This window comes from Osmerus eperlanus, chromosome 13 (genome assembly GCF_963692335.1).
Source record: "Osmerus eperlanus chromosome 13, fOsmEpe2.1, whole genome shotgun sequence".
Taxonomy (NCBI): Eukaryota; Metazoa; Chordata; class Actinopteri; order Osmeriformes; family Osmeridae; genus Osmerus; species Osmerus eperlanus.
Window position 1 is genome coordinate 9076699 of NC_085030.1, and position 25339 is coordinate 9102037.

General features: G+C 46.2%; 1 protein-coding gene and 1 long non-coding RNA gene across 2 annotated transcripts in view; one reads left to right on the forward strand and one right to left on the reverse strand.

The window, feature by feature from the left end:
- dlg3 (discs, large homolog 3 (Drosophila)) overlaps positions 1-25339 on the reverse strand; it is an 88971-nt gene that overhangs the window by 26551 nt on the left and 37081 nt on the right. Inside the window, 6 exon segments of the mRNA XM_062475754.1 lie at positions 441-577; positions 956-1125; positions 1627-1657; positions 1660-1750; positions 3579-3629; positions 4415-4468. Coding sequence (XP_062331738.1) covers positions 441-577; positions 956-1125; positions 1627-1657; positions 1660-1750; positions 3579-3629; positions 4415-4468 — 534 coding nt within the window.
- LOC134032008 (uncharacterized) lies at positions 17071-18347 on the forward strand. The gene is made up of 3 exons (XR_009931976.1): positions 17071-17193; positions 17781-17943; positions 18170-18347. It is a non-coding gene; the product is annotated as an uncharacterized LOC134032008 (long non-coding RNA).

The window sequence follows — 25339 nt, forward strand, 5'->3', positions numbered from 1 at the left end:
CACACACACACACACACACAAAAGAACACAGACACACACACAAATGCACACATACACACACAGTGCCATTAAATGCTGATGCGTGTCACCAGGGACCTGTTTGGGAGGACTGTTCATACCCCTCCACTACTACCTTGGCATCTGGGGGAGGGGGGGGGGGGGGCGGGACAGGGGCATGAGTGCACTGCTAAACAGTAAGTGCATGTCTGTGTGTTTAGTGGAATATATTTAGTGTAAACTGACAAACAAGCAAATCGAGACTCTCTAAGCATCAAACAAACATCAAAATCATGCCAAAAAAGTACCAACCAAAATGTTTTGGTCTGTATGTAAGCTAGTAAGATAAATAGTAAGATACTCTATTTCTCATTATATGTTGCTGTGTGTGTGAGTAAACCTGTGTGTGTGAGAGTGTGTGTGAGTGTGTGTGAGTGTCTTACAGCAAGCAGGCGGTCTCCAGTCTGCAGCCGCCCATCCTTCTGAGCCGCGCCCCCCTCGATGATCTTGGTGATGTAGATGCTGTTGTCTCCAGGGATGTGCTGGTTGCCGATGCCTCCAGCGATGCTGAAACCCAGCCCTAATAAACAGCATGCAAAGTTAGGAGGCGGTGCATTTCTGAAACTAAGTCAGGACGCAGATGCTGAGAAACATGAGGGAAAACCATTTTATAGGTTTTGATGACATTGAAATATGTTTTGTATTTTAGACTGGTAAGTGATTCTCTGAGTGACCTACATTGTTATACACATTTATATTTTAGCATGGCTGTCATACACTGCATACTGTCGTTTTTAAATATAAAATCCTGTCTCATTTTGCAGAACTAACAAGAAAGGAAGTTCCCTAACCCAAATCCTATTACTTCATGTTCCTTAAACCGGTTGTGGGATTCTGGCGAAATATCCCCTCTACCACCTCCCTGCCATGTCTGTGCTAGCAGCAGCTGTCTGCTGACCTTTGGGCCCCTTGAGGAGGTTGACCTCCAGGATGGTCTCTGGTGGGGCCTGTCTTCTCCGGACCAGGAGCCTGACCACGGGCCCGGCCTCCTTCAGAGCCTCCACCGCCCGGCTGTGGACCACCTCGGACACGTCCACCTCGTTCACACGCAGCACACAGTCGTTGACCCTGGAGAGGGGCAGAGAGGTTACTCTGATGTATCCACGGAAACCCACAGCCCATACCCGCGCTACCCTGTCAGTCTACACAGGAGCAACAGGAGGACAGAAATACAGAGAGAGAGACTCAAGAGAAAGTCAGAAAGAGAATATACAACGAGCCTGACAGTGAACACATGAGGAGCATTTAGAAGATCCTCATTTTTGCTGTTATTTGTTGTTAAAAGCTTATGGTGAATCTTGAGTTCTTAAGAGTGTGTGAGCCCTGGGTCACATGACTGGAGCAGCACCACTTCCACACTGATCTGCCCATCGGGATGTATAGAGGAGAAATGGAAAAGAGGTGAGAGGGGAGGGGATGGGTACTGGAAGGTGAGGAGAGAGGAGGGAGGGGTGAGAGAGAGTGGGAGGAAGGGGTGAGAGAGGTAGGGAGGGGTGAGAGAGGGAGGGTGGGGTGAGAGAGGGAGGGAGGGGTGAGAGAGGGAGGGAGGGGTGAGAGAGAGGGGCTCACCCCAGTCTGCCGTCCATGGCTGCAGCTCCCCAGGGATGATCTTGGTGATAAAGATCCCAGGGTCGTCAGGGATGTGTGGATTGTCCATCCCCCCAGCGATGCTGAAGCCCAGCCCAGAGTTGCCCTGCAGGGGGAGGGGGTGACCATGAGGTATGAGGGAGAATGCACACACACATACACACACGCTATTTTTTTACAAATGCATGCACTCACGCACCCACACACATGTGCAAGTATACGCACCCAATTACTCCCAGATCCATACGCACACACACCTACACCTATACTAATATTTATGTATTAATACATGTATGCACCTCCACAAGCGCACACACACATACACACACACACACACACTCACTGCATTTCCACATGAGTGATGGATCCACCTCACTCGAGGAGGGACCTGTCAAGGTCAGTGAGATGGGTTCCTTAATAGTATTGGTGTGCTAGGGGAGCATGTGATCTATGCAGACTGCTTAGGAGGGCTGACAAGCACTTCCTCACACCTGAACTGTGCTCCATCTCTGATGATCATCCATTTGACTTCAATGGATACTTACAAAGTATAATTGCAAACATACTTACATAAGTAAAGTTGTCAATAAATATGTACATTTAAAACATTTTAAGACACTGTGTAGAACAAGATAGATCAAATATAAAATGGTATAAAGCTCTCAATTAATACATATATATTTGTAAGATTTAAGTACAGGCAATACTTTTGGGTATTTCTATATCTGTGTGTTCCTTGTGATGACGTGCCATCTATGAAAGATTATCAACGTGATGTATGGTTAGGCCTTACTGGTAGCTTGGCTACTATTTGTCCATAAACTGAGGGATTTCTGGTCTGGAATGATAAAGGACTGGAGCCAGTGAGGGAGGATTTCATCTTTATTTTATGATAAAGAGCTTCCCTGTCTCTTTCTCTGTTTCTTTTGTATTTATGCTATCTCTCCTCCACCTACCCCCTCCACCTTCATCTCTCTCTCTCTCTCTCTCTCTCTCTCTCTCTCTCTCTCTCTCTCTCTCTCTCTCTCTTTCTCTCTCTCTCTCTCTCTCTCTCTCTCTCTCTCTCTCTCTCCCAGAATGACCCATCTGGGTGTGCTGTCTCTGGACACAGTGCTCCCTCTGACAGCCGTGGCCGCAGAGACAGGCCCCAAACAAGACAGCTGAGAAAAGACTTCACTTTATCATTTTCTATAATTAATGAGCCTCGGTCGCAACAAATTAGGACAGAGGAAGGCTGAGGACTCCCAGACTGCAGCTCGGGAGCCAAAAGGAGTGCTCTGGGCCCAACCACCAAATGTTCCACACCCACAGACCTCTTAAAGTGTGATTTTACATAGTTTATTTAAGCTTATGCATGCAGAAATGCCACTTAGAGGGAAGTTAGGGAGAAAGTGGCGCTGCATCCATGCTGGAGGTGAAGATGCATCTGTATGTGTGGGTGGACTAGCCGGAGTGGGAACATATAGTACTGAGTTCCACTGTGGGACCAAGCCTTACTTCTGACATGTGCAACTCTCATGGGGTCCCTGAGTGTGTGTGTGTATGTGCATGCCTGTAGGAATCTTTCAATAGAGGATGAGGATACAAATTGAGTTGTCAGCGGGTGACACAAGCTGCATCATAAAACCTTCCCTAGGCTTCACTTCACTACGACAAAATCCCATGATGTGTTGGAGGGATATCAAAGAGATAGTGAGGCCTTTATCTCCCTCACACACACCAATGACTGATCCGCACATCATCCACGGTAACCTTTCGATCATCTGTCTTTGTTTTCCTTAAATGGATCGTCTTCTGCGCAGGGAGACCATCTTAGCAGAGCACAAGACTGAGCTGCTTACTGCCCCCTAGTGGTGCGAGAGGGTCTCTCTGAGTGGGACTCAGGAAATGAGATGAGGAGAAAATGGATGTAAGGAACGCAGGCTGGTACTCACCCTCTCCAGGATAATCTCCTCATATTTGTACATCCCATCACTGCCATTCACCTGGCAGGGAAATATAGGGATACATAAAGGTCAGTTACATCTCGGATCAAAATAAAGACCCAAAAATACAGGATCAGAAAAAATTAAGATAAATACATACAGTATATAAATAAGATTTTTATTTATTTACGAAACTATATAGATACATTGACTGTTATTTATATTTAATATATTTTAATCAATTACTACACTGCTATGTGAAGGAATCTACAGACCAGCAAAACAGGGTGGAGGTTTGGATTAAATAATGTTGGTTACAACCCAAACACCATAATGTTACAGTACATCAATAGTGGGTATCGTATTGCATGATAAAATGCGGAATCATCTTTTTCTCTGTCCCTATCATTTTCCTAAATGCACAATTGGGGCCTCTGCATCTTGCGTATACAGCTGGGGTCAATAGGATTATAGAAATGAGTCCACATGGTGAATAGCATGCTGTGGCCGCCAGAAGACAGAGAGAGACACACAGAGAGAGAGAGAGAGAGAGAGAGAGAGAGAGAGAGAGAGAGAGAGAGAGAGAGAGAGAAAGAGAGAGAGAGACACACAGAGAGAGAAAGACACAGAGAGAGAGAGACACAGATAGATACACACAGAGAGAGAGACACAGAGAGAGACACAGAGAGAGAGAGAAACAGAGAGAGACACACAGAGAGAGAGAGAAACAGAGAGAGACACACAGAGAGAGAGAGAAACAGAGAGAGATAGTAAGAGAGCAAGAAAAAGTTTGAGAAAGAGAAAGCTAGAAAGGGGGGGAGGGTGTAGAGACAACAGATACTTACATAAGGGCCTGCATCCAGTGAGTCTGCGTTGACGATGATGGGGGGAGGGTTGGCCTGTGAAGATGAAGAGATACACATGAACTCAGAGTGTGAGGCTGGCAGCTCAGGCATACGCAGCTCACACACACTCAGCCAGGAGCCACACAGACCATGCCAGGGGAACAGGCCCTGTGGGACTCTGGGTGGGGGGTTGGGGCTAGGACTAATACTGGGTAAGGTACTGGGGCTAGGACTAGTACTGGAAAATGTACTGGGACTAGGATTAGTGCTGGGTAAGATACTGGGGCTGGGGCTAGTGCTGGGTAAGATACTGGGGCTGGGGCTAGTACTGGGTAAGATACTGGGGCTGGGGCTAGTGCTGGGTAAGGTACTGGGGCTGGGGCTAGTACTGGGTAAGGTACTGGGCTGGGGCTAGTGCTGGGCAAGGTACTGGGCTGGGGCTAGTGCTGGGTAAGGTACTGGGCTGGGGCTAGTGCTGGGTAAGGTACTGGGCTGGGGCTAGTGCTGGGCAAGGTACTGGGCTGGGGCTAGTGCTGGGTAAGGTACTGGGCTGGGGCTAGTGCTGGGTAAGGTACTGGGCTGGGGCTAGTGCTGGGTAAGGTACTGGGCTGGGGCTAGTGCTGGGTAAGGTACTGGGCTGGGGCTAGTGCTGGGCAAGGTACTGGGCTGGGGCTAGTGCTGGGCAAGGTACTGGGCTGGGGCTAGTGCTGGGTAAGGTACTGGGGCTGGGGCTAGTGCTGGGCAAGGTACTGGGCTGGGGCTAGTACTGGGTAAGGTACTGGGCTGGGGCTAGTGCTGGGTAAGGTACTGGGCTGGGGCTAGTGCTGGGCAAGGTACTGGGGCTGGGGCTAGTGCTGGGCAAGGTACTGGGGCTGGGGCTAGTACTGGGTAAGGTACTGGGGCTGGGGCTAGTACTGGGTAAGGTACTGGGGCTGGGGCTAGTACTGGGTAAGGTACTGGGCTGGGGCTAGTGCTGGGCAAGGTACTGGGCTGGGGCTAGTGCTGGGTAAGGTACTGGGCTGGGGCTAGTGCTGGGCAAGGTACTGGGCTGGGGCTAGTGCTGGGTAAGGTACTGGGCTGGGGCTAGTGCTGGGTAAGGTACTGGGCTGGGGCTAGTGCTGGGTAAGGTACTGGGCTGGGGCTAGTGCTGGGCAAGGTACTGGGCTGGGGCTAGTGCTGGGCAAGGTACTGGGCTGGGGCTAGTGCTGGGCAAGGTACTGGGCTGGGGCTAGTGCTGGGTAAGGTACTGGGGCTGGGGCTAGTGCTGGGCAAGGTACTGGGCTGGGGCTAGTACTGGGTAAGGTACTGGGCTGGGGCTAGTGCTGGGTAAGGTACTGGGCTGGGGCTAGTGCTGGGCAAGGTACTGGGGCTGGGGCTAGTGCTGGGCAAGGTACTGGGGCTGGGGCTAGTACTGGGTAAGGTACTGGGGCTGGGGCTAGTACTGGGTAAGGTACTGGGCTGGGGCTAGTGCTGGGCAAGGTACTGGGCTGGGGCTAGTGCTGGGTAAGGTACTGGGCTGGGGCTAGTGCTGGGTAAGGTACTGGGCTGGGGCTAGTGCTGGGCAAGGTACTGGGCTGGGGCTAGTGCTGGGTAAGGTACTGGGCTGGGGCTAGTACTGGGTAAGGTACTGGGCTGGGGCTAGTGCTGGGTAAGGTACTGGGCTGGGGCTAGTGCTGGGCAAGGTACTGGGCTGGGGCTAGTGCTGGGCAAGGTACTGGGCTGGGGCTAGTGCTGGGTAAGGTACTGGGGCTGGGGCTAGTGCTGGGCAAGGTACTGGGCTGGGGCTAGTACTGGGTAAGGTACTGGGCTGGGGCTAGTGCTGGGTAAGGTACTGGGCTGGGGCTAGTGCTGGGCAAGGTACTGGGCTGGGGCTAGTGCTGGGTAAGGTACTGGGGCTGGGGCTAGTGCTGGGCAAGGTACTGGGCTGGGGCTAGTGCTGGGCAAGGTACTGGGCTGGGGCTAGTGCTGGGCAAGGTACTGGGCTGGGGCTAGTACTGGGTAAGGTACTGGGCTGGGGCTAGTGCTGGGTAAGGTACTGGGCTGGGGCTAGTGCTGGGCAAGGTACTGGGGCTGGGGCTAGTGCTGGGCAAGGTACTGGGGCTGGGGCTAGTACTGGGTAAGGTACTGGGGCTGGGGCTAGTACTGGGTAAGGTACTGGGCTGGGGCTAGTGCTGGGCAAGGTACTGGGCTGGGGCTAGTGCTGGGTAAGGTACTGGGCTGGGGCTAGTGCTGGGTAAGGTACTGGGCTGGGGCTAGTGCTGGGCAAGGTACTGGGCTGGGGCTAGTGCTGGGTAAGGTACTGGGCTGGGGCTAGTACTGGGTAAGGTACTGGGCTGGGGCTAGTGCTGGGTAAGGTACTGGGCTGGGGCTAGTGCTGGGCAAGGTACTGGGCTGGGGCTAGTGCTGGGCAAGGTACTGGGCTGGGGCTAGTGCTGGGTAAGGTACTGGGGCTGGGGCTAGTGCTGGGCAAGGTACTGGGCTGGGGCTAGTACTGGGTAAGGTACTGGGCTGGGGCTAGTGCTGGGTAAGGTACTGGGCTGGGGCTAGTGCTGGGCAAGGTACTGGGGCTGGGGCTAGTGCTGGGCAAGGTACTGGGGCTGGGGCTAGTACTGGGTAAGGTACTGGGGCTGGGGCTAGTGCTGGGTAAGGTACTGGGGCTGGGGCTAGTACTGGGTAAGGTACTGGGGCTGGGGCTAGTACTGGGTAAGGTACTGGGCTGGGGCTAGTGCTGGGAATAGAGCTGCTGATGAAGACCATGGCTAGGTGTGAGGACTGAGACTGAGGGTGTGGTGACAGAGAGACAGATGTAGTTATTTTTCCAGGCTTCCTGTGGACTTTCATTAAAACAAATGGTGTGTGCCTCTACCATGGGGCCTAACACCTGATATAGCACCTTAATTCCACAACCCCCTCCCCTTCACACACCATGCCCAACTCTCTGGAGAAGACGCAGGTCACACTGTAACATTGCAGTTAGTCACAACACACAGACAGCCACTATATGGATCTAAATCCCAGACCACCAAACTCCATCACAGGCAAAAAACAGCTCTATAGCGCCACCAAGTGTTTGGGCTTCAAGTCCCTCCAGTGTCCTCCTGGGTGCAGCATCATAGGGACGCTGTTGGGCAACTCTCTCTCTCTCTCTCTCTCTCTCTCAATAGAGAGAGACAGAGTCAGGGAGAGTCAAAGAGAGAGAGAGAGAGTCACACAGAAAGCAAAAGAGAGAGAGATTACCGTGTTCTCTATTGATCTGATGAAGCTGTAGGAGTGAGATGCTGCTGGGGCAGCTTGGGGACTGATGATGCCTGAGATCCAGAAGAGCCAGTCACTGTACCTCCCTACCCCCACCATCCTGTCTCCCCTCTTAATCCCACCATCCTGTCTCCCCTCTTAACCCCACCATCCTGTCTCCCCTCTTAACCCCACCATCCTGTCTCCCCCTCTTAGCCCCACTATCCTGTCTCCCCTCTTAACCCCACCATCCTGTCTCCCCTCTTAACCCCACCATCCTGTCTCTCCTCTTAACCCCACCATCCTGTCTCCCCTCTTAACCCCACCATCCTGTCTCCCCTCTTAACCCCACCATCCTGTCTCCCCCTCTTAACCCCACCATCCTGTCTCCCCTCTTAACCCCACCATCCTGTCTCCCCTCTTAACCCCACCATCCTGTCTCCCCTCTTAACCCCACCATCCTGTCTCCCCTCTTAGCCCCCTACCATCTCTCCTTTGCCACCAACCATCAATACAAGCTCGTCTCAGCCTCTCCCAAAACCTCAATTCAAAAGTCTCCATCTCTCCTCACCCATCCCTCCCCACCTCCCCACCACCATCTCCCCCCTCAGTATTCCCACATTACCCGTTTTCCAGGACCCTCTCTCTTTCTCTGGAGCCTCTCATATCGATTCCTATTGATTCCCCAGCATTCTCTGTGTTCCTCCCCCTGATGTGCTGGCCTATTGTCTTTGATATCACATTACTGCCTTAAACACCGGACGGGGGTCTGGGTGGCTGTGGCTCTGATTGCTTTCATGGTGCAGACTACAGATCATTCTATTACTCTTGGAGGCCTCCCGCCTCTGGTAAACCACGTTGGGAGATGGCTGGCGAACTTTGGACCGGCCTCCCTCCTCCTACGCCCCTTCTCCAGGACACATCTGTCACTTTCCTCCTACAGACGTCATTCACGGGCACAGGAGGCGATGGCGAGAGCACAACAGAAGCAGTCGGGGTCAAAGACAACAGCTCTCTTTAACATCGCTGCCACAAGCGTGTCCTCTGACGCCGGGGGCGTAGCATAGAAATGTGCACATGGTACACGTAGGCTAAGTAAACGCACGACCACTTGACAGCTAGAATTTGGCGTCTGTACTCACGACACAGCCTTAGCCCGCACCCTAACACCCAATACCCGGCCCCCTTCACATGAAACATCCCCCCCCCCCCCCCCCCCCCCGCGTGTCTTATGTTGCGGGAGAACGTTTTCTGGGAACAAACGTCTCTGTGGTGGCAACATGGCGGCAGGTTCCAGGGACCCTCGTCCTCTCGGCGAGGATGTTCTGTGACTCTGGACAGCTGTGGACTCCACCCTGCCGCGTCAGCACCGCTAAGGCTGCTAATCTACATATGGACGAGCAGATGCTGCCAACAGTGCTTGCGTGTGCACATTTCCTGGTGAGCTGTCGCTGAGACCCTTCCTCTGTTGCTGCTCTGCAGGAGGGGGGAGGGGGGAGCACTTCCCCTCAGCGTCAACCCTGGCTGCCCTGACGGGGCTGGGAGAGAGCACAGTGGAGCTCAGCCCGCTGGATGGGCTGACCTGAGCAGATGTGTGTGTGTGGTGTGGGTGTGTTGTGTGTGCTTGTGGTGTGTGGTGTGTGTGTGTGGTGTGTGTGTGTGTGTGTGTGTGTGTGTGTGTGTATGTGTGTGTGTGTGTGTGTGTGTATGTGTGTGTGTGTGTGTGTGTGTGTGTGTGTGTGTGTGTGTGTGTGTGTGTGTGTGTGTGTGTGTGTGTGTGTGTGTGTGTGTGTGTGTGTGTGTGTGTGTGTGTGTGTGTGGGAGGCAGCGGTGGGGACTAGAGGGAAAACAAGAACAGTTCTTTTCTCTCTGAACTGGACTAAGTCACAGAACCCGTTCCAGCATAGCACAAGACACAGCCATAGGAACAGAGCAGTCACAGGGATCACTGAGGTCCCCGGCTTGTTAACCAAAAATAGAGAAACACAACAATAATAGCAGAAAACCACCTAGAAATAGAGTTTCAAGTCGGAAACCACAGGTCAGAAAAAAACACCCATGACCGCGTCATCCTAGTCTGGGATTGTTAGCGGTAATCCCAGTATCTGTATCACACATAACGAGCAAACAAAAAGAAAGAGGAAGATAATCTCAGTGTGTGTAATCCTTCATCCGTCCTGCACAGTGTGTGTGTTTGTGTGTGTGTGTGTGTCTGTACTCTCTCTTAAGTGGGAGCAGGGAGTGGGCATGAGCATAGGGTGGCCGGTGCAGAGAGAGAGAAAGAGAGAAGGACAGACAGACAACATAAGAGAGAAATGGAAATATACAAAGAGAGAGATACATCAAGAAAAACAGAGAGAAAGAGAGAAGAGAGAGAAAGAAACACACAGCGAGAGAGAGAGAGGCTTATGATGGCGTTGCAGCATGCTGTTGCTGGCTGTGGGCTGTGAGAGGCCAGGACAGGCTGTGTCGTGTCCCTGAGTGGAGCAGAGAGGCTTACACTGTCTGAACTCCACAGCTCTGTCAGCTAGGGGAACATGCACATAGGTCAAGATAAACACACTGTCACAGATTAAACCAGGAGAGGGTGTGTAGCCGGAAAGCACTGTGTGTGTGTGTGAGGACTAGCTGAGGTGGTGAAAGGCCTTCTGGGGTTATGGGTTAAATAGGCTGGAGGGACTCCAGATGTGGCAGAAGGGGGTGACCAAGGGGCAAGGCTGGAATTAACCAAATCTGGATAAGATTATCAGAAATCCTTTAATTTCCTTTTAATTCAAACACTAATCATTAAAGGCTGTTTTCCCAGCCAGCTGTCGCTGTTCACTTCTATCCAGCTGTAATGCAGGGCTCAGGGCAGGCTCTGGCAGGACACACGCGCACACACACACACACACACACTTACACACAGTCCAGACTGCAATCTCAGCAGGCCTGGCACTTTGTCTGTTACTACCAGTCCCCACTGACCATCAGATCTGACGGTAACCCACTCACTGCTCCACACGCCTTCACACTCCCCCCCTCCACACACATCCATCTGCTCAGGATATTTCTCCAAACTTTCAATGGATCCTCTCTATCCATCTCTCTGTCCATCCCTCTATCCATCTCTCTGTCCATCCCTCTATCCATCTATCTGTCCATCCCTCTATCCATCCCTCTATCCATCCCTCTATCCATCTCTCTGTCCATCCCTCTATCCATTCTCTCTGTCCATCCCTCTGTCCATCCCTCTATACATTCCTTTATCCATCCCTCTGTCCATCCCTCTATCCATTTCTCTGTCCATCCCTTTATCCATCTCTCTGTCCATCCCTCTATCCATCCCTCTATCCATCCCTTTGTCCATCCCTCTATCCATCCCTCTATCCATCTCTCTGTCCATCCCTCTATCCATCCCTCTATCCATCTCTCTGTCCATCCCTCTATACATTCCTTTATCCATCTCTCGGTCCATCCCTCTGTCCATCCCTCTGTCCATCCCTCTATCCATATCTCTATACATCTCTCTATCTATCCCTCTATCCATCTCTCTATACATTTGGTAGTCCATCTATCTGTTTGCCTCCATCGTTCTCTGTCTCTGTGACTCAGTCATGTCACCTCCAAACAGAGCTGTACCTGTCTCTGCTGGTCTGGCTGCAGACCCTGGAAGCTGCAGACCCTGGAAGCTGCAGACCCTGGAAGCTGCAGACCCTGGAAGCTGCAGACCCTGAAAGCTGCAGATCCTGGAAGCTGCAGACCCTGGAAGCTGCAAACCCTGAAAGCTGCAGACCCTGGAAGCTGCGGCGATGCAGACTCAGGCTGAACCTTGGCAGCCGCAGGGTACAGGCTACATCCAAATTGTTAAATAATCAATGTGTTCCCATGGTGACCAGTGCTCACGTCGCATTGGCTGGGAGGCCCCCTTAGCCGCCTCCCCCCGGTTCACCTCTCAGGACTCTGACTGCTGCTTATGCGGCTCTGTCTCTCTCCCTTGCTTTGTCTTCCTCTCTATCTCCCTCCCTCCCTGTCCCCCCCCCTCTCTCATGCCTTCCCCTCATAGGCCACACTGCCTGTGCCCAGCACACAAGCACTGGATCAAAATCCAATGAACAGAACGGGCCTCCTGGCTAGAAGAGAGCTTGTCAGGTAGACCCAGTCCAAAACAACATCATTACTGTCACCCTGCCATCCATCTGACCACATAACCTGTGTCTTCATTTAGCAGGGCCGCATCTAATGTTCAGTGATCCTATTGACAATGTTCTGACAAACGACTGCATGATGGAAAACTGGCATGACGTATAGACCAGTAAGGCTAAATGAGTCATCGGATTAACCATGAACTCCATCTGACTTGTATTACATCCAATTCACTTATCTTATCATATGAGTGCATATGACTGCCATCACATTGTTGCACAATTATACCATGTGAGTACAACAGAAAAGCGATAGGCCCTCCCCTCCTCTTCCTGCACCAGTGTTCCTATGGTGTTCTGTGTTCTCTGTTCAGTGGGTTCCCCGGGGTCTGAAAGGATGAGGAGCATGCCAAGGTTCCGCATGCGCATAACAATGAGATGCTGACAAGACAATAACGTTCTAGTTTCTTAGCAAACATCTCCACACCTCCCGTCCCCCTCTCCTCCTCCCCCCTCCTCTCTCCTCCTCCCCCCTCCTCCTCCTCTTTCCTCCTCCCCTCTCCTCCTCCTGCAGGGCTCTAACACGGCCGCCCTGTATCCAATGGCAACGTCACCATGAACTATGACAGTGGCTCCTCTCTGAGAGGAGGTCACGGAGACGAGGCTGGGACGCGTCGCCACGGCACCCGTCGCCACGGCACACACCGACTGCCACTGTGCGTCATTGTGCATCACTGCCCAAACGCTCCCTGTGTGAGCGATGATGAGTGTGATGCTAGGGTGTTTGGTTGGTGTGTTTCCTGCAGTACGTGGGGGGAGGTGGGGGGTGGAAGGGGGGTGGGTGGGTGAGAGGCGCAGTCAGTGGTGAGCCTCTCTCTGATCCCCAGGCCCTCATTGGCCTCTCGTACACCACGCTGCAGTCCAATCAATACCTCCTCAATTACCATGCACTCGACATCTCATTCACACTGAGGCCCCTGGGCTAGAGGAAGAAACAGGGGAGAAACAGACAGATGGATAAGAGAAGAAAATAGAAGAGAGAGGGGACAAGAGAGGGGAAGAGAGGAGAGGAAAGGAGGAGAGGGGAGATGTTTTCATGGAAGCAGATCTGGTCTCGAACCTTGGTGCTCCATTCCCCGTCAGAGACAAAGTCAGGGTAACGAGATGTGATTAAAAAAATCCCCTGCGTTAAAGGTCAAATGTTCCTTCTGCCTCTCACAACTGCAGCTGATTTCTGGCATTCATTTGAATGTGGCAACCACAAGAAAATTAATTAGTTCGCTCATAAAACATGCTCACTAAAAGCCAAGAGATTTCCATGGTAAAAACTGATTTGATGTAAATGATTGAGCATTGTGACAGTCATAGAGACAAGCCCCCCCCCCTCTCTCTCTTTCTCTCTCTCTCACACACACACACACACACACACACACACACACACACACACGCACGCACACACACACACACACACACACACACACACACACTTTCACATTTATGAAACTATAATTAATAGCCTGTCACAGCTGTCAGCAGCATTCACCTCTCATCTTTATGTAACAGAACTAAAGAGTGCTCTGGCTTACCTTTCTGTTTGGTCACGGTGGACTGTTCCCAATGAGAGAGCAGGCCGGGCTGACCTTCAGCAGAACACACGTCCTGCCTCACAATAGCTAGCATCACCCCCCTCCTTCCAAACCTCTACCCAGCCAAGCTAAGGCATCCACAGGCCCGCTATAGAGGAGTCACAGGTCTGAGCGTGTGGGTTTATGTGTGTGAGAGGACAAGGCTGTACAGCAGATATCCCAGAATTTCCGCTTTATAGTCAAACATTGTGGCTCGTGGAGTGTGTGTGTGTGTGTGCGTGTGTGTGGTACGGCTGTTCATGGGGGCGGTGAGTGTGTGTGTTTCTGGGATGCCTCTGGCAGGAGCAGTAGCAGCTTCTGCTGGTCAGTGGACAGAGATTAGGTGTGGTGTGCTGAGAATCAGCACAATCTGGGTTAATAATGTAATCTAACCCCCGCCCTGTCTGACAACTCTGCTGCCAGGTTACGTCAAGCATCGCTACGGTGCTGTAATTATTTCCACCATTATGCCGTTCACTGCGGTGAAAACAGACCATTATACAGTGGCTTCAAATGACCGAAAACAGATGGGCTTCGCTACACATGTTAGGGAGGGAGGGTGAGGGGAGAGAGAGGGGAGGGCGAGAGAGGGGGGAGTGGTGAGAGGGACAGAGGAGGAGGGAGGAGGTGTTGAGGTGAGGGCAACGGAGGGGGGTGTAAAAACAGTCGACGTTTCTGTCAACAACCATGGCCCAGCCTCCAAGAGAAAGGCGTGAAAAATGTATGCTGTCATATGTACGCATCATCAGTGCGCTTCCTGTGATCCCGCCCCCCTGGCTTCCTCGACACCAGAGGTCTCTGCTGCGTGTAGCTCGCTAGCTACCCCTCCGCACTCGGTTGCCAACCCCTTGTTGCTAAGCTGAGAGCCACTGTTCCTCTGTGCTGTTTGGGATCCTGACGACAGCACCGCGCTGCTGCCATTTTGAAGCTCTGTGTTTTCTGAAATCCTGTTGTGTCATCCCTTTGTCGATTTTGACTGATCATTTTGTTTCTTTGCCTGCCATTGGACGACAGAGATGGGGAATTCTATGGCAGGCATGACTCGTTACAGCTTGGCTCTGACCGTGTGGTTGTGTGTGTGTGGCTGTGTGTGTGGCTGTGTGTGTGGTTGTGTGTGTGTGGCTGTGTGTGTTTGGCTGTGTGTGTGTGGTTGTGTGTGTGTGGCTGTGTTTGTGCATGTGGTTTAACAGGACAATTGGTCAGAATACACACCACACTAGAAGGACGTTTTGTATTAACAGGACAGGAGCAGTGTCCTGCTAATTTTGACAAAATTCTAAAAGCGTAGAATGGTTTATATTGGTCCATTAACCCTAAAAATGCAAAAAAAACAAGATGTCCGTTTAATACACATAAACCAGATTTTGTGTATAATCTGTGTATCACCACAGCGCCCCCTATGGCAGGTTGTGTAATAGCAAGACCTCATGAATATTCACACAGCGCCTTAGCTGATTGGTTGTCTGCCGGAAGGTCCTGATAATTACTACACTGTCCTTCTAATTCACGTCACTATTTACACAGTCTATGTCATTGAGAGAATGAAAAGTACATATTCAACTGTGATAAAAATAATAGGAAATTATAAATTACATTCTTAAAGCCACAATAGAGCAGATCATTTGTACATGCATCACCTTCTCGCCAATCGAGACTATCACAGTATGATGGAAAGATTGATAAAAACCAACAGGATTTGTGTATGAAGTGAACAAAAATAACACTTCCATTACTTCCAGCTAAGCATGTTTCTGTATAGCTTTCAAACTTCACTGAGTTTTTATCTGCTCACTCACTGTTGATTACTTAGCCGAGGATGTCTTTTGTGGATTTGAACCTCAGAGTGATTCTTTATGCAACACTTAACAAATGCATGGGGTGTCTAAAAATATGTTTTCACAACGGTATGATCTGATTGTTCTATAGCAGCTTGAAAAATTTAAAATGCTCATACAGTTAAGACAGCAGTGGAGGTCTATTTTAGCAGATTAGTACATATATTTATCTGCTATGTTGACCATGAGTGCAAGGCTTGTGCAGAAATGGAGGCAAATGTAGTGGGTTTTATCCAGCAGGTGAACAGTGGGGTGAAGGAGCCAGTCCACTTCACGGCAAGGCAGAGTCTATGCGCAGCCAGTACAGTAGATTCCAGTAAAATCTGTCACTAATATAGAAGTAAGGATCATTGGAAATTGAAAAGCCTCATATATATGGTTTTTTTTTTATAAATATTTTGAATTTCCCCCACTGGGGGATGTTTCTATTCTATATATTGATGAGGCTGTGAACACCAAAACCTTCAGCCAACTCCAAGCCAATCGCACAAGTCTCCATCAAATATAGCATTTACCAAGGAGATGCAGAGATACTCTGTTCCCACTGCTGTTCTGCTTAAGCCTGAATGCCCTCAGCCAAATAATCAACAAGACTGGCTATGTATACTGACTCAGAAATGGGGCCACCATGAGCCAAATAAAAAGCATTGATTTAAAAAATAGTGCAAATATATCACGATTACTTACTTTGCTGTAAGCATAAAACTATTAAGATTGATATTAGGTCCTTATGCCCATGTAATACCACTACTCTGCATACATGGAGATTGTCTAGGTAGTCTATAGGCAGGTACATCAGACAATGTTTTTCTGCTGGTGTTGTGTCTGCCAATAGACAACAGTTTCCAGAGGAAGGAAACGTTTATAAAGGGTTTAAGCTACCTCATTTGGGTGAAAATTAATAATAACAAATACCAATCACAAAATGTCTCTAAATAAAAATTTGTTTTTAATAGGTGCCGTGACATCATTTAGGAGGTCAGTAGAAGTGATCAAAAGTAGTCACTTGCCTGATACAGGGTTAAACAAGATAGTGGGAGATACCATGTGACTGTTGCCGCCTAATAAAAGCAAAATGTATAATAAACCATTTATTTTGAAATATTGAATTAAATTAACAAAACATTACGTAAGTCAATTGTTTTCTTGTTCCTGAATAAATCAAACATTATGCTCTTTTTTTGTCATACCCCTCCTCTTCTATCAACGTGGTACAATACGTCAAGTTCTGCCGCGAAACATTACTCTTTAATTGAACACCTTTCATTCCTTTGCGTGCAGGACGAGGTAAGAACCATTTAATATACCTTAAACATTTATGTACATATTGTTATGTAAGAATGGTGTAGTTACTTGATGTTTGGATGCACCAAAGCATCTGATCTACGACAGTTTAGCTAGTTATTAGCAAGCGGCCAGTGACGTGCGGTGAGGTTCGTGGCTGGGGAGGCACGTAGGCCTACTGACTCTTTCAGAATCAGATTTACAAATGTATGAATTCAACAGAGAAGCTGCTTGCACATTGACTAGCTAATGGTTATGTTTCATATCCCATATCAGCATTCTTTACACACATATTTGGCCAAAGAAAAGCGTTACATTTATAGGCTCAGAGAGCGCATGTGCTCTGCACCCTCCATGCTAACTAAAGCTAGCTAGCTTCCGTTTTGGAAAAATAACTCACTCTAGTGGAAGCGTCTGTAATAAGAAACTGCAGTCTGAACAGGGGTGTACTTACTACTAATATTACTAACTATTAATAATTCATACTTTTAACATACAATCATATTGTATACAGTAATGTGTTGTTGCTCAAGTTAACACCATCTGATCTTTGCAGGAGATGGCAGGAACAAGGCCACAGAGAGCAAAAAGTAATCCCAAACATGATGCCAGTTATTATTGCTCTTTAGGTGAAGATAGGGAAGGGTTTGATGTAAAATATATTAATTCATTTAAAGGTGAGTTTATTTAGCAAAGGTTTACAGAGTTTATTACGCAAAGATGTTTTATTTATTTTTTACTTATAATCTATTTTTAAACTGCACATTAGGAGAATAGATCTTGTTTTATGATCATTATGATCAGAACATCTTTCTTATTTGAAAAGGAGACAAGCAACTGCTCAAAATAGAAGCTGTTATTTTGTATTTTTGGGAAGATAATTGTATATCTAGATCAGTGGTTCCCAACCCTGGTCCTCAAGGCACCCTGTCCTGCATGTTTTAGATATTTCCCTGCTCCAACACACCTGATTCAAATGAATGGGTCGTTATCCAGCTCTGCAGAAGCCTGCTTATGACCATTCATTTGAATCAGGTGTGTTGGAGCAGGGAAACACCTAAAACAGGCAGGACAGGGTGCCTTGAGGACCAGGGTTGGGAACCACTGATCTAGATAGATACTTTATTTAATAATTGTTTATGGATTAATCCACAGAAACATTTTAGAAATGTTGTAACATTTTTTACTTATCACAGAAAGACATCAAATTAAATCAATTAACTGATTTTCTGCATTGTTTAAAGTTTATTATATGTACTTCCAGGTCGGGGTGTGTTCAGCTGCCGGTGCTTTCAAAAAGGAGATTTCCTTATTGAGTACAGAGGGGAAGTCATAAGTAGAAAGGAACAGGAAAACCGATTGAAAGTTTACCATGATGCACTCAAGGTTTTTTTGTTTGATTTCCAGTTCAATGGACAACAGTTATGGTATGTGACAGTTTTAAAGTGTTTTTTTCTAAATTTCTATCTTAACACAGTGATGTAAACATTTTCTGCCTCATCATCAGTAAAAGTAGTTTCAGGTATGAAATACAGTGCCAGATGAATATTTTGAGTTGGTGGAGGAATATTTTTCAGACATGCCAACACTAAATATGCTAAATCCTGTTCCTTACGTGGTGTAATTATTCTTATTGCGTAATTGATATTTCAGTGTTGATGCTGCCAGAGAGGATAGATCATTAGGGAGACTGGTAAATGATGATGAGGCAAATCCAAACAGCAAAATGAAAGTTACAAGAGTGGATGGAAGACCCTATCTCTGTTTATTTGCACTCAAAGATATTGGTCCAGGGGAAGAAATCACTTATAATTATGGTGATTCTGACTGGCCATGGAGAAGCAAGGTATATAGAATTGTAACAATAGTGTCAAGAATCATTCTACCAGCTTTGAACACAATTTTGAAGGGTATATCAAGTTGTAGTACACAGTGTCAATATAGTAAAAAATATAAGAAGTGATGAGCATAGTGCCTAAAAAAGCCAATGTTGCAGAAAGACTTAATCAGACTACACTATTTCAACTTGTCCAGTACTATAATGTTACAAACTGTCACATGTAGATAGATTTATGCTGATCTTATATTTATAAATATTAACTGGTATGTGATATATTTTAGTGTCTAGACACACAAGTCCTTTGTAATACTCAACATGTAAGGTGCAGGAATTTGGAGGACTGAGTTTTGTACATGAGAAACAAACTCACATTCAGTGATTGTTCTTTACATTTCAGATCTCCAAAGAGATGCCATGTCAGGCTGAGGATGTGGACGCATGCGGATCCTTTTCAGGCAACACACTAGAGGTAATTTTAATCTTTTAAGGCATATTTATTGTCTGAAATAAAGTAATGAGAATGATATTCAGCAGTATTCAGACACACAGGTACGATGTAACCTTAATATGTAAGGTGCAGGAATTTGGAGGACTGAGTTTTGAAATTACACGTACAAAGGAATACAAGTACATTTAGAAGTGCGTAGACACACAGGTCCTGTGTAATACTCAACACGTAAGGTGCAGGAATAAGGAGGACTGAGTTTTGTACATGAGAAACAAACTCACATTCAGTGATTGTTCTTTACATTTCAGATCTCCAAAGAGATGCCATGTCAGGCTGAGGATGTGGACGCATGCGGATCCTTTTCAGGCAACACACTAGAGGTAATTTTCATCTTTTAAGGCATATTTATTGTCTGAAATAAAGTCATGAGAATGATATTCAGCAGTATTCAGACACACAGGTACGATGTAACCTTAATATGTAAGGTGCAGGAATTTGGAGGACTGAGTTTTGAAATTACACGTACAAAGGAATACAAGTACATTTAGAAGTGCGTAGACACACAGGTCCTGTGTAATACTCAACATGTAAGGTGCAGGAATAAGGAGGACTGAGTTTTGTACATGAGAAACAAACTCACATTCAGTGATTGTTCTTTACATTTCAGATCTCCAAAGAGATGCCATGTCAGGCTGAGGATGTGGACGCATGCGGATCCTTTTCAGGCAACACACTAGAGGTAATTTTCATCTTTTAAGGCATATTTATTGTCTGAAATAAAGTCATGAGAATGATATTCAGCAGTATTCAGACACACAGGTACGATGTAACCTTAATATGTAAGGTGCAGGAATTTGGAGGACTGAGTTTTGAAATTACACGTACAAAGGAATACAAGTACATTTAGAAGTGCGCAGACACACAGGTCCTGTGTAATACTCAACACGTAAGGTGCAGGAATAAGGAGGACTGAGTTTTGTACATGAGAAACAAACTCACATTCAGTGATTGTTCTTTACATTTCAGATCTCCAAAGAGATGCCATGTCAGGCTGAGGATGTGGACGCATGCGGATCCTTTTCAGGCAACACACTAGAGGTAATTTTCATCTTTTAAGGCATATTTATTGTCTGAAATAAAGTCATGAGAATGATATTCAGCAGTATTCAGACACACAGGTACGATGTAACCTTAATATGTAAGGTGCAGGAATTTGGAGGACTGAGTTTTGAAATTACACGTACAAAGGAATACAAGTACATTTAGAAGTGCGCAGACACACAGGTCCTGTGTAATACTCAACACGTAAGGTGCAGGAATAAGGAGGACTGAGTTTTGTACATGAGAAACAAACTCACATTCAGTGATTGTTCTTTACATTTCAGATCTCCAAAGAGATGCCATGTCAGGCTGAGGATGTGGACGCATGCGGATCCTTTTCAGGCAACACACTAGAGGTAATTTTCATCTTTTAAGGCATATTTATTGTCTGAAATAAAGTCATGAGAATGATATTCAGCAGTATTCAGACACACAGGTACGATGTAACCTTAATATGTAAGGTGCAGGAATTTGGAGGACTGAGTTTTGAAATTACACGTACAAAGGAATACAAGTACATTTAGAAGTGCGCAGACACACAGGTCCTGTGTAATACTCAACACGTAAGGTGCAGGAATAAGGAGGACTGAGTTTTGAAATGACATGTACAAAGGAATGAAAGTACATTTAGAAGTGCACAGACACACAGGTCCTGTGTAATACTCAACATGTAAGGTGCAGGAATAAGGAGGACTGAGTTTTGTACATGAGAAACAAACTCACATTCAGTGATTGTTCTTTACATTTCAGATCTCCAAAGAGATGCCATGTCAGGCTGAGGATGTGGACGCATGCGGATCCTTTTCAGGCAACACACTAGAGGTAATTTTCATCTTTTAAGGCATATTTATTGTCTGAAATAAAGTCATGAGAATGATATTCAGCAGTATTCAGACACACAGGTACGATGTAACCTTAATATGTAAGGTGCAGGAATTTGGAGGACTGAGTTTTGAAATTACACGTACAAAGGAATACAAGTACATTTAGAAGTGCGCAGACACACAGGTCCTGTGTAATACTCAACACGTAAGGTGCAGGAATAAGGAGGACTGAGTTTTGTACATGAGAAACAAACTCACATTCAGTGATTGTTCTTTACATTTCAGATCTCCAAAGAGATGCCATGTCAGGCTGAGGATGTGGACGCATGCAGATCCTTTTCAGGCAACACACTAGAGGTAATTTTCATCTTTTAAGGCATATTTATTGTCTGAAATAAAGTCATGAGAATGATATTCAGCAGTATTCAGACACACAGGTACGATGTAACCTTAATATGTAAGGTGCAGGAATTTGGAGGACTGAGTTTTGAAATTACACGTACAAAGGAATACAAGTACATTTAGAAGTGCGTAGACACACAGGTCCTGTGTAATACTCAACATGTAAGGTGCAGGAATAAGGAGGACTGAGTTTTGTACATGAGAAACAAACTCACATTCAGTGATTGTTCTTTACATTTCAGATCTCCAAAGAGATGCCATGTCAGGCTGAGGATGTGGACGCATGCGGATCCTTTTCAGGCAACACACTAGAGGTAATTTTCATCTTTTAAGGCATATTTATTGTCTGAAATAAAGTCATGAGAATGATATTCAGCAGTATTCAGACACACAGGTACGATGTAACCTTAATATGTAAGGTGCAGGAATTTGGAGGACTGAGTTTTGAAATTACACGTACAAAGGAATACAAGTACATTTAGAAGTGCGCAGACACACAGGTCCTGTGTAATACTCAACACGTAAGGTGCAGGAATAAGGAGGACTGAGTTTTGTACATGAGAAACAAACTCACATTCAGTGATTGTTCTTTACATTTCAGATCTCCAAAGAGATGCCATGTCAGGCTGAGGATGTGGACGCATGCGGATCCTTTTCAGGCAACACACTAGAGGTAATTTTCATCTTTTAAGGCATATTTATTGTCTGAAATAAAGTCATGAGAATGATATTCAGCAGTATTCAGACACACAGGTACGATGTAACCTTAATATGTAAGGTGCAGGAATTTGGAGGACTGAGTTTTGAAATTACACGTACAAAGGAATACAAGTACATTTAGAAGTGCGCAGACACACAGGTCCTGTGTAATACTCAACACGTAAGGTGCAGGAATAAGGAGGACTGAGTTTTGAAATGACATGTACAAAGGAATGAAAGTACATTTAGAAGTGCACAGACACACAGGTCCTGTGTAATACTCAACATGTAAGGTGCAGGAATAAGGAGGACTGAGTTTTGTACATGAGAAACAAACTCACATTCAGTGATTGTTCTTTACATTTCAGATCTCCAAAGAGATGCCATGTCAGGCTGAGGATGTGGACGCATGCGGATCCTTTTCAGGCAACACACTAGAGGTAATTTTCATCTTTTAAGGCATATTTATTGTCTGAAATAAAGTCATGAGAATGATATTCAGCAGTATTCAGACACACAGGTACGATGTAACCTTAATATGTAAGGTGCAGGAATTTGGAGGACTGAGTTTTGAAATTACACGTACAAAGGAATACAAGTACATTTAGAAGTGCGCAGACACACAGGTCCTGTGTAATACTCAACACGTAAGGTGCAGGAATAAGGAGGACTGAGTTTTGAAATGACATGTACAAAGGAATGAAAGTACATTTAGAAGTGCGCAGACACACAGGTCCTGTGTAATACTCAACACGTAAGGTGCAGGAATAAGGAGGACTGAGTTTTGTACATGAGAAACAAACTCACATTCAGTGATTGTTCTTTACATTTCAGATCTCCAAAGAGATGCCATGTCAGGCTGAGGATGTGGACGCATGCGGATCCTTTTCAGGCAACACACTAGAGGTAATTTTCATCTTTTAAGGCATATTTATTGTCTGAAATAAAGTCATGAGAATGATATTCAGCAGTATTCAGACACACAGGTACGATGTAACCTTAATATGTAAGGTGCAGGAATTTGGAGGACTGAGTTTTGAAATTACACGTACAAAGGAATACAAGTACATTTAGAAGTGCGCAGACACACAGGTCCTGTGTAATACTCAACACGTAAGGTGCAGGAATAAGGAGGACTGAGTTTTGAAATGACATGTACAAAGGAATGAAAGTACATTTAGAAGTGCGCAGACACACAGGTCCTGTGTAATACTCAACATGTAAGGTGCAGGAATAAGGAGGACTGAGTTTTGTACATGAGAAACAAACTCACATTCAGTGATTGTTCTTTACATTTCAGATCTCCAAAGAGATGCCATGTCAGGCTGAGGATGTGGACGCATGCGGATCCTTTTCAGGCAACACACTAGAGGTAATTTTCATCTTTTAAGGCATATTTATTGTCTGAAATAAAGTCATGAGAATGATATTCAGCAGTATTCAGACACACAGGTACGATGTAACCTTAATATGTAAGGTGCAGGAATTTGGAGGACTGAGTTTTGAAATTACACGTACAAAGGAATACAAGTACATTTAGAAGTGCGCAGACACACAGGTCCTGTGTAATACTCAACACGTAAGGTGCAGGAATAAGGAGGACTGAGTTTTGAAATGACATGTACAAAGGAATGAAAGTACATTTAGAAGTGCACAGACACACAGGTCCTGTGTAATACTCAACATGTAAGGTGCAGGAATAAGGAGGACTGAGTTTTGTACATGAGAAACAAACTCACATTCAGTGATTGTTCTTTACATTTCAGATCTCCAAAGAGATGCCATGTCAGGCTGAGGATGTGGACGCATGCGGATCCTTTTCAGGCAACACACTAGAGGTAATTTTCATCTTTTAAGGCATATTTATTGTCTGAAATAAAGTCATGAGAATGATATTCAGCAGTATTCAGACACACAGGTACGATGTAACCTTAATATGTAAGGTGCAGGAATTTGGAGGACTGAGTTTTGAAATTACACGTACAAAGGAATACAAGTACATTTAGAAGTGCGCAGACACACAGGTCCTGTGTAATACTCAACACGTAAGGTGCAGGAATAAGGAGGACTGAGTTTTGTACATGAGAAACAAACTCACATTCAGTGATTGTTCTTTACATTTCAGATCTCCAAAGAGATGCCATGTCAGGCTGAGGATGTGGACGCATGCAGATCCTTTTCAGGCAACACACTAGAGGTAATTTTCATCTTTTAAGGCATATTTATTGTCTGAAATAAAGTCATGAGAATGATATTCAGCAGTATTCAGACACACAGGTACGATGTAACCTTAATATGTAAGGTGCAGGAATTTGGAGGACTGAGTTTTGAAATTACACGTACAAAGGAATACAAGTACATTTAGAAGTGCGCAGACACACAGGTCCTGTGTAATACTCAACACGTAAGGTGCAGGAATAAGGAGGACTGAGTTTTGAAATGACATGTACAAAGGAATGAAAGTACATTTAGAAGTGCACAGACACACAGGTCCTGTGTAATACTCAACACGTAAGGTGCAGGAATAAGGAGGACTGAGTTTTGTACATGAGAAACAAACTCACATTCAGTGATTGTTCTTTACATTTCAGATCTCCAAAGAGATGCCATGTCAGGCTGAGGATGTGGACGCATGCGGATCCTTTTCAGGCAACACACTAGAGGTAATTTTCATCTTTTAAGGCATATTTATTGTCTGAAATAAAGTCATGAGAATGATATTCAGCAGTATTCAGACACACAGGTACGATGTAACCTTAATATGTAAGGTGCAGGAATTTGGAGGACTGAGTTTTGAAATTACACGTACAAAGGAATACAAGTACATTTAGAAGTGCGCAGACACACAGGTCCTGTGTAATACTCAACACGTAAGGTGCAGGAATAAGGAGGACTGAGTTTTGAAATGACATGTACAAAGGAATGAAAGTACATTTAGAAGTGCACAGACACACAGGTCCTGTGTAATACTCAACATGTAAGGTGCAGGAATAAGGAGGACTGAGTTTTGTACATGAGAAACAAACTCACATTCAGTGATTGTTCTTTACATTTCAGATCTCCAAAGAGATGCCATGTCAGGCTGAGGATGTGGACGCATGCGGATCCTTTTCAGGCAACACACTAGAGGTAATTTTCATCTTTTAAGGCATATTTATTGTCTGAAATAAAGTCATGAGAATGATATTCAGCAGTATTCAGACACACAGGTACGATGTAACCTTAATATGTAAGGTGCAGGAATAAGGAGGACTGAGTTTTGAAATGACATGTACAAAGGAATGAAAGTACATTTAGAAGTGCACAGACACACAGGTCCTGTGTAATACTCAACATGTAAGGTGCAGGAATAAGGAGGACTGAGTTTTGTACATGAGAAACAAACTCACATTCAGTGATTGTTCTTTACATTTCAGATCTCCAAAGAGATGCCATGTCAGGCTGAGGATGTGGACGCATGCGGATCCTTTTCAGGCAACACACTAGAGGTAATTTTCATCTTTTAAGAC